Consider the following 10,015-nt stretch of genomic DNA (forward strand, 5'->3'; position numbering starts at 1 on the left):
CTCCCTCTCTTCCCTCCCTCCCTCTCTCTCTCTTTCCCTTTCCCTCCTCTCCCTCTCTCCCTCTCTCTCTCTCCCTCCCTCCCTCCCTCTCCTTTCCCCGCCTCCCTCTCTCATTGTTCCTCTGTATCCCTCAGGGCTGGCCTTCACCCCATGGCCTGGCTCCAGTCTGTCTGTTGTTGCTGCACATTCTGAAAATGAAATGCAGGAGTTTTCATAAATGTCCTGATAATTGAGCCAGTCCCTTTGATCTTTGAAGAACAGACTATGGCTTCACATTGGCCAAACCCAGATGAACACACAGAGGGAAAGGCATGACCAGTGGGGCGCTGGCTTCTCCGAGCAGTGACTGGCACTGCTCTTGTTAGTTTAATCCGCCCCTTTCCGTGGGATCAGCTGAAACGTCAGACAGGGAAGTCAGTTCTCTGGTGACGAACTACCAGGTGCTGGTTGTTAGCAGGAAGTCCTGACATTCTGACCACAGTTAGCACGCCACTTAGTATCAGTTTTCTCTTAAAGAGGTAACAGTGAAAAGCATTTTTAAAGTTTCCTAATAGTTCAGACACGGAGCAAAGATCCTTATGGATAGGACAGAAAGCTGTGTGGTTCTTCCTTTAGGAACCTAGGGAGACTTCCGTGTGTCTCCTGGCAGCAAGGGTTGAAAGTGTGGGTTTGTACGTGGGCCAGCTGTGGCAGGGGCAGGGAAGGGTGTGGGTCCTTAGGCATGAGCAGCATAGCACTCCCAGAAGGCCATCGGTGAAGCCTGTCACACAGGAACTGTTTCTCTCCATGCAAACAATTAAACCCCTGACCAGAAGCCAGGGAGGCGAACTCTCCAAAGAGCCTAGGCTTTCCTTTCTTCAGGATGACTACACCGAGCCCATGCTGGCCTCCCAGCATAGCCTGAAAGGGGGCTCCCCTGCATCCCTCTTGTGGTATTGGACGGTAACTCCCCATGGAAGGCAGCGCTTACATTTCTTCATGAGGGCTCTCGGTCAGGTTGGTTGCTCTGCGATGGCTCCAGACGGCAGGAGGATTGAAGCTCAGCTGTTGGCCTGGGAAACCTGATCTAGCATGATTGGGATGGGGTTGGAAAGGTTAGCTTGACGGAGCCAAGCTAGTGATGCTTGCGGGAGCTGGTGCCAGGAGACACTTGAGCCTCCTGCTGGGGCCAGGCAGAGCCGGTTCAGGATGCGGAAGGGCAGTGGAAAACTGCAGAACGGAGCAGGACACATCAGAGACTGGAGTGGGCGTGGAGCACGCAGGGTACAGGGAGCTCTGAGGCTTCGAGTCTATGTTGGGTCAGCTGGCTCTCAAGTAGCACACATTAGAAGTTCACTTAGGAGTGTGTGGTGCAGTGCTGGCCCATCTGTCGTCACTCACAGATGAGCAACGGCACCTGTAGCTCCTTTGACCCCTCTGCCTGTGGGATTCCAGGAAGGCCACACTTAGTCCTTCAGTTATTAAGGATGAGCAGCCTCTCTCTCCAGAAGCACCCAGAGTGGATAAGGGGCCACCCCTTGCTCTCACCTCCTCTTGCCTTGGGCAGCTGCTGCAGGCCTAACTAACCAACTCTCAAGAGCTTGGCCCATGTTTTTAACCCAGTTTCCTCCTGTTCTCTCTGTATGTGCACTTAATCCTCGAGCTAATGATATGCTGTATTAAAATTTTCTAATGCACTGGATCAATCCTCAAGTAGAAAGGCTGGGGACTTCGTTCTCATTTTTGTCATTTGTTTAATAAATCTGAGAAAACCTTCTTCCCATTGTCCATTGTACACAGTGTTTTGCCGGCATGTACCTACCTGGGGGAGAAACCTTTCTCTTCAACGTTCTGTCTTGATCCTCGGAGCATGGCGTACCTTCTGTCCCCTGCATTGTTGGAGCACTGTTTGATGTCCTTTCTTTAAAACAGCCCAAAACCCTGCTTAAATACCAGTTTGTACCTGGAATACTCATTTCTTCTAGAACACAGCAATCCTGCTCACTCGATGGCAGACAGAAAGATGTTCATCAGGGTGCTGGGAGAAGGCAGGCAGACTTGTGGCCTCCTCCTCTCCTTACAGGGGTAGCTGTGGGGGTGGGGCCAGCCCTTGAAAGAGAACAGGATTGCTGTAAAGGGGGACGGATGTCACTGGAGCAGAGCGCATCCCTGACAGCAGCTTGCACTGGGGGCTCACACAGCTGACCGACAGAGGACACAGACTTCCGTGTTCTCAATGGGAGTGAGACCCTTGTGTGGACCGACTTTGTCGGGAGGGAGTAGAGTGTGGGCTGCGGCTTCTCCAGCGGGTAAGCCCCTCGTCCTGTCAGCGGGCACCCTCACTGCATGCTCGCACGGATGCACTCTGCCTGCCCTCTGCGCTGCGGGCCAGCGCGCTGCCTTGGCACAGCATGGATTCTATCACCAGGAAGCTCTTTGTTGGCTCTGAGAAGCATGAGTTTGGTGACCAAGCATGGAAGGCCAAACTCATGTAAACTGTTTGCATGGTATTAATATCTCATGTTAATCTAAACTCGAGGCCTTATAACCTTGTTCTAACAGGCATCTTGCTGTAAAACAAAAACAAACAAAAAACTGTAATTGTTCCTTCCCACTGATGGCTGAATCTTTGTCCTTCATACACGATGGTAATTTTTTTTATTGGTACGAGGCTCCGTGTTCCTCATCCCAAACAGCGCCACCAGTTCCCTGCCATCTTGAAACAAAGCAGGACTTCTCCTATGTCTTTGCTGTATAAGTAAGAACAGCCATGTGCATCCGCTGCCATTTGACCCTTAGTGACATTTCTCTCGATTTTTCTGCAAGTCAGGCATCACTGCGTCCCCGTTGCTTTTCTGAATGGCTTGATAGTAAAGTGTGACAAGATGCTTAGCTGTTTTCCTTAAGACACTGGGTCTGAGTGGTACGTGTCACTTACTCCCAGCCACCTAAGGTATCAAGAAGAGGATACTCTCTAGCCTTGGTCAGCTGCTCTGATTTTTCACGTGGGAACCTTGTTTCAGCAGCTAGTGCTAGCTATTCCCATGGAGGGACGTGATGTCACCTCAAGCCATCTCTGATTCAGTGTGATGGTGAGCTCTCTGAATCGGCCACCTCCAGTGAGGTTCTGTTATCTTCTCTTTTAGCGAGAGGTTGTGGGTTTTAAAAGAGCCCTGAATTTTTTGCTGTCTTTCCTACGCATGCCTCTGACATACTCTGGGTACCTAGGTAAACTATTTTAGAGTCATGAACAAGAGAGGAAGAATCATAGGATCTAGAAACTTGGAAAAGAAGTAAGTTTATCTGAGGGAATAGTGAGGAAATTGAAAGTAGAAATTATATGGCCATTCACGTTCTCATTTTCAGTGCCTAACAAATGGTGAGGTTCTAGCTTTTAAAATGTGAGATTTTCTACTTGTCTTTTACAGGAAAAACACACAAAACCCTATCAAGTTAAAACTTAGACATTAATCAGCTTATTGACCATTTACAAGACAGGACAGGTCTACAAGTATTTGAAATGCCATTTTTAAACTACCTGCCCCCCTCCTTCCCAGGATTGGGTAAGTTTGTTTATAAGGCCTTGGCACAGCTGAAGATGTCGATGGTCAAAGGGAAGCTTGTGCCCAGTCCTCAGAGGGGACAGGCAGGAAGCTGGCTCACTTCTAGAAGCCTCTACCCCTCTTCTGCCCACGGCCATTTATTTCATCTCTTCTGATGAAGAGCCTGTCCCGAGACTCTGAGCTCAGCCTCCCCGTAGGCCAGGAAAAGAATTATGAATGTATTCTAAATGAAAACGATAAAGCTATAAAGGCAGGCTGTGAGCTGGGTGATAGATTGAAATCCATAAATATAGCAGGGCTAATTTGAAGTCACATAATTACTTGTGGGGCGGCGAAGTGTCCATTTAAGGAGATTTGAAAAGGCAATTGCCGGAACTGCACGCCTCAAGAGCGCTTTTGGCTGGGGTTGCTGTCCACTGGGGATGACATAAACTCAGACCTCTTCATCCAGATGAGTGCGAGAAGAAATAAAATGGTTGGGAGATACAGGGGCTTGAGAGTTACTGGCCCTGGTGCCTAAGATAATGCAGGGCAACTTTTAGAAGTAAGGGAAAAATCGTTCTTAAGCCATTCAAAATTTCCAGAGGTTTAGTGAGCAATTGATCTTTTCCCTAATATATTTAAACTTCTTCCCACCTTTTGCCTTAATGTCCAGGCACTTCCTCAGAGGGCCCTGTGGATGTATTTGCCTGTAGCTCACTGATAAGAAATTTACCTTATGTCCATTTGTTATCAGAGAAAAGTCATTTGGGAGAAAAAATAAGCCCAAGCTCAGTCATTGCACTGAGCAAGGAAGGGTGAAGATGGATCCTGTGTTTCTTCTCCCTGCTCCCACCCCCTGGGACTGTGCCTTCCAAACAGACAGCAGGCTGAACAAGCTTTGTTAATCCTTCCCCAGGAAACGTGGGCAACTTCATCCAAAAACCAATTCTGTGTAGCCGCAGCACTAGCTCTGTGTAACCTTGAACTATGGCTTGCTTTAGACAAACCCTTCACGCCTGCTTCTGGACACAGACGGTTGTCAGCATCCTGTCCCGAGGTCAATAAGGGAATTGTAATGACTCACCAATTGCTCTTGTCAGCATATCTCATTGGTTGCCGAGTGGCGAGCAGTGACTTCTTCTTGGGGCCCTAAGACACTTGGAAAGTTTCAAAACCTCTCGTCTCCATAGGTCCAGCTGGTATTTGTGAAGCTGAACTGCAGAAACTTGGGCCTTCTCCTTCCTAGCCTTGCTGGTGGATTCCTAGGACAGAGTGTCCGTGTTCCTCCAAGTCTTGGTCTGGCGGCTTACACACCCCGCACTCTTCCTCTTGGGAAAAGGGAACTAACTACCCCAGACTGCGCCTATAAATCAGATGATCAGATGTGGTTAGGCTGCGTGTGTAGAACCCTGTGGACAGACCTGAGCTGTGCCAACTTTATCTGTACCTTGGATGACCAGAGCATCCATGTCCGGCCTTCCATCATCCTATCCAATGGGAATTCTTCCAGATCTAACCAACTCTCTTCTTTAGAAGTTGTCAGGTCACCTCTCCAGGAACCCGTCCGTGGCCTTAGGCTTCCAATCTGCCCGGTCAGCTAACTTGCAAGCGTTCAAGGGGGAGCTTAGCCAGGGGACGCCCCTTTCACCTGTGGAGGGTGGATGTGGTTGTCTCTGAATGTGTGCACTTTATCTCTCCTCCGCGTGGCAGCTTGCTCTCTGTCACTGGAAGCTGTCCACAGCATGCTGGTAACTGTCTCCTCGCAGCCTGCCCCATCTGAAGCCAGCTTTCTAACAACTCTTTATCCTTGGCTCCACCTCTCTCTGTACGCCCTGCAGCCCCAGGCCCACCCGATCTCGCAAGCTGACGGTAAGCCCCACACGTAACTAGGTGACTGGAGGAAAATTCAGTGACTCTCTGCCTCTCACAAATGCATGGGGTGTTTCCATCTGACACAGACTGCCAGAATTTTTGCTTTTCTAACTTCTATTTATAGTGGTAACATTTTTTCTGTGAATTTTTTTTAAGAGGGTAGTGTAGTATCTTGAAACAATTGCAATTCCAGTGTGTCACTATTTCTATTTAACAAGTTCCATTCTTTCCTAACCATTGTATGCAGTTGTGCACTAGTGTCAATAAAATTGACATTTGTGAAGTGATTTCTGGCCTTTTTCTCCGGGATTTCTGGGATCTGGTGGTGTGTGGGGGTGATGGGGACTTTATCTAACACCAGGACTTTATTTCAGTGAGGTTTATTCAAAATGTGAGGTTTTTTGTTTTTTTTTTTTTAATTCAGACTTCTGCAAGCCTTCACCTTCTCTAATCCTGTTTTCCAAGGATCACTGACCAGCTGTCAGTAGCCATGGCAGCTGCTTTTTGTTGTTTTCTGGGGGCAGTGGCTCCTCACCTCTGTGTGGGTGATGTCATTCACGGACAAACCTGGGAGCAGGGGAGATGCGGTGATTTCCTCATGATTTGTGCCTGCTGGGACCACAGTCACTGCCGCCCTGCAGTAGCCGCTCTAGGCTGCTGTATCCTGTACTTCCAGAATCCACACGAACAACTAAAGAGGGGGGAAATGGTGTCAGGGGCATGAGGATATTCCCAGAAAACTCTTTCCTGTGGAGATCCTTAACCAAGTAGTGGGTAGCAAGGAGCGCTGGATCAGAAGTGAACGTGGGGGCAGGCACTGCCTTCATTCACCCAGGGTCGACTCTGCATCAGAATTACCAATACGTCAGGTCTGGATCCACAACTTAGAAGTGTGCTCTGAAACACCTCACGTAGCCCCAAAGGGTTGAGCGGTCCCGTGTGTAACATCTGCGACTGTCTGTACTAGGTAACCTGCGTTTTCCTGTTGTTTAACACGATATCCTTTCTAGAGGACTAACTTACGGCCTGTCACTTCTGATTCACAAAGGGAAACTGTGCTAATGGCATCTCCAGCTTGCGTCTTTAAATGACCACCGTTGCGTGTAATGCTAGTGTTTCTGTCCCAATCAGTAGCAGACATGGAGTGACATCACAAGCAGGTACACGAGCTTGCTTCTGTTCTCTGTAGCGTGGGGAATTTAGCTGCTTGACCTCTGTTAGCTGTGACGCCTTGTCACCAGATGTGGCCCTGTCCTGAGTACCAGCTGCTTAGATGCCTGTTAGCTTAGTGCTAAAGCATTCTTTCTGTGTCTCCCCGTGACGTAGATCCCACGACTCCCTGGAGTAGTTTCTAGAAGCAGAAGTGGTAGTTACGAGATAAAAATAGGCATGTGCTATGCTGTTAAGCGCCCTTAATTGTGACCTGTGCACAGGTCTCTGTCTTATCTTTAATTACGTAACTGGGGCTGCATTGAGTGAGGTGGACTCCGGGTACCCTTCCTCTCAAGGCAGCTACAACATAGAGGGCGGGAAACTTAGCAGTGCCTTGCGTTTGTCATGTGGTAGCCATGTTCTGAGATTTACACAAGTGACGGTTGCCCAGAAGGAATTACTCTTTTTCTTTTAAAACTTCTCCCCCCCCGCACAGGCTCCCTGACTGGCAGTCCTCACCTTTCAGAACTGTCCATCAACTCACAGGGAGGAGTTGCCCCGACCAACGCGACCTTGTCTCCCAACCTGAGTCCCGACACCAAGCAGGCCTCCCCCTTGGTCAGCCCGCTCCTGAACGACCAAGTGTGCCCGAGGACCGATGACGAGGAAGAGGGCCGGCGAAAGGTGCAGATCCGTGGTGGGGGGGGGGTTTAGACAATAACCACAATGTAAACCATGCCAGCTTTCAATATACAGCTGCCCCAGGACCACCAGGACTCCGTTTTCATAGCCCCCCAAAAAAAACCTGTCTTGTCGACTAATAATTCCCCATTCCTTGACAACCCACCCAGACTGCTCACCACAGCTGTCTGTTTCTGACCGGCTTCTTTCACGTCCTTGGGGTCCATCCCTGTTCTGTGGCGTGGATCAGAATGCCTCCTTTCACGTGGCTGGAGCTATCGTGCAGATGGAGCACACTTTGTTGACCCAGCCCTCGGGGTGCAGCTTTTATTCATCTCGTATGTTGCTATTGTGTATGACAGTGCTGTGAACATGAATACCCCCAGACTTGTCTGCAGTGGTATTTGTTTGTGCTCTAGCAAATAAAGCTTGCCTGAAGATCAGAGTGCAGAGCTAAGCCACTAGTTAGCCATAGAGGTCGGGCAGTGGTGGCGCACACCTTTAATCCCAGCACTTGGGAGACAGGGGCAGATGGATCTCTGTGAGTTCAAGGCCACCCTGGGCTACACGAGATTGAATTTGTCTAAAAGAGAAATGGAGCTTACACAAAGGTGATCCCAGCACTTGGCATCCCACGACTTTAATCCCAGCACTAGGAAGGTGGAGAGGAGGGACGTGGCTGGGCAGAGGGGGGAATATAAAGTAGGAGGAGACAGGAGCTCGACAGATGCAGTCTGGGGGTTAGTAGAGAGAGAGGATCATTCCTTTGGTCTGATCATTGTTAGAGGTAAGAACTCTCCAGTGATTGACGACTCTACTTCTCTGATCTTCAGGCAAGACTAATTAGATTACAAACAAAATACCACGACACTTGCCAAGGTTTCCTTTTACTTACTGCTTAAGGAAAAAACAAGACATGAATAGTGGCCCGCTTTGGGTTGCTCTGCCCATATGAGTCCCAGGCACCAGGGAGCCAATCCCCATCTCCTTCTGATCCAGCCACTGACATTGACTGCAAATGCCTCCTTGTAACACCTCAACCACAGCTCATGGCACCAGGTCTCGGGATGCTGATTTCTCATGGCTGAGTTTCCTTGGAGATTGTGTAACCCTTGCCTGGTTAGTTAGGGTCCTCTAGCTGATGCTACTATTTATATATCGAAAGCCATCTTTTAGCCTGCTCCCCCAGCACACGCCCATGTGAACAGAGACTTTGTTAATTTCCTGGCTGCACAGACCCAAATAATCACACAGACTATGTTAATTACAACACTGTTTGGCCAATAGCTTAGGTGTATTTCTAGCTAACTCTTACATATCACAGTTACCCATTTCTAGTATTTTATATTTTGCCACGAGGCTCGTGGTTTGTGACCTCTTGCTTTTTGGGAAGCTACATGGCCTCTGCATCTGCTTTGACTCCAACTACTCTCTCTATAGATCTCTTCCAGCCTGGCTGTATTCTGCCCTGCCATGGGCCAAAGGAGCTTCATTCATTAACTAATAAAAGCAACCCACATAGAGAAGGACATCCCACATCTCACACACACAGGGAAGTAAGCTTTAGACTTGATTGTAGCTAACAAGGGCCCTACCCGTTATTTACCTGTCAGGGAACCACCGTCTTCCATCAGGGCATCCTCAGAGACTGCCACCCAAACGTGACTGCTCAGTCTTCTTCTCTTCTGGATTTTGCAGAGATTCCCGACCGACAAGGCCTACTTCATTGCTAAGGAAGTGTCCACCACTGAGCGAACGTACCTGAAGGACCTCGAGGTCATCGCTTCGGTGTGTACAGCTCTTCCTCTACGGCAGTTAAACTAGTTCTCAGCTCCCGTGCTGGGAGAGGCGTGGGCACCGAAGAGTTAGGTTTCCTGACTGCAAGGATTGCAGATCCTGATCATGGTCATGGCAATCAATGCCAATTGTATATTTATTTATTTATTTTTAAATATTTATTAAGCATACAATGTGCTGCTGGCAAGGAAGGCACCAGATCTCATTACAGATGGTTGTGAGCCACCATGTGGTTGCTGGGAATTGAACTCAGGACCTCTGGAAGAGCAACCGGTGCTCTTACCCTCTGAGCCATGTCTCCAGCCCACCAATTGTATATTTAATTTGGAATTATCTCTTAAAAATATTATGATGGTGGTTTGTGAGCGCATAGGAAAGATGTTCCTGAAGCAGAGGAAACTGAGAAGTAGACAGTCTGCTATCTTCTGGGTTTTGGTCATCGTCTGTAACTGATCGTGTTTGCTTGAGGGAGACTTCGGGTTGTCTTTATAGTAAGTTGTGCCCTGACTGCTGTCGTCTGGCCTGTCCAGTCTCAGGAGCCAAGCTGGGGGCTCCTGGGCACTTGGACCCCATGATTTTATAGCCCATAAAGAGGGACATCCACACGGTTGGGATGAGGTTTGTGTTTGGTGCTTTGCAAATACTGGGACCCGGTTCCCACTCTTGTTGGTGACATGTGTGACTGTGGACAGTAGTTTGTGCCACCCCATGCCCAACATTTTTATGAAGGAGTGGGCGGGGCAGCTCCTTATGGGATGAGCAAAGAGTAACCAATGACCCCGAACTCACGGTTCCCTAGTGAGCTGGCCTGAGAGGGGACTTGGTTCAAGTAGTTGCTCATTGAGGAATTCAGCCCCGGCTTGAACAAGCCTTGGGGAACCATTGGAGAGAGCAGTCAGAAAGAGATAGACTCTTTTCCCGTCAGAGGGGGCTGGGGGGAATCGGGAAGGCCTGCCCCCGCCTGTGACAGTCCTGGAGTGGAGGGGGGG

The 10,015-nt window shown here is 49.1% G+C and overlaps 1 protein-coding gene across 2 annotated transcripts in view; it reads left to right on the forward strand.

Moving 5' to 3' along the window:
• Farp1 (FERM, ARH/RhoGEF and pleckstrin domain protein 1) overlaps window positions 1–10,015 on the forward strand; it is a 227,591-nt gene that overhangs the window by 194,320 nt on the left and 23,256 nt on the right. The window contains exons 14-15 of one of the 2 annotated variants that reach the window (XM_013349331.2): window positions 7,075–7,232; window positions 8,928–9,017. In XM_013349331.2, the coding sequence (XP_013204785.1) occupies window positions 7,075–7,232; window positions 8,928–9,017 (248 nt within the window). Of the gene's footprint in view, window positions 1–7,044; window positions 7,233–8,927; window positions 9,018–10,015 lie in introns of both variants that reach the window. The other variant, XM_005355684.2, reaches the window with a different exon arrangement.

Source organism: Microtus ochrogaster, chromosome 17 (genome assembly GCF_000317375.1).
Source record: "Microtus ochrogaster isolate Prairie Vole_2 chromosome 17, MicOch1.0, whole genome shotgun sequence".
Taxonomy (NCBI): domain Eukaryota; kingdom Metazoa; phylum Chordata; class Mammalia; order Rodentia; family Cricetidae; genus Microtus; species Microtus ochrogaster.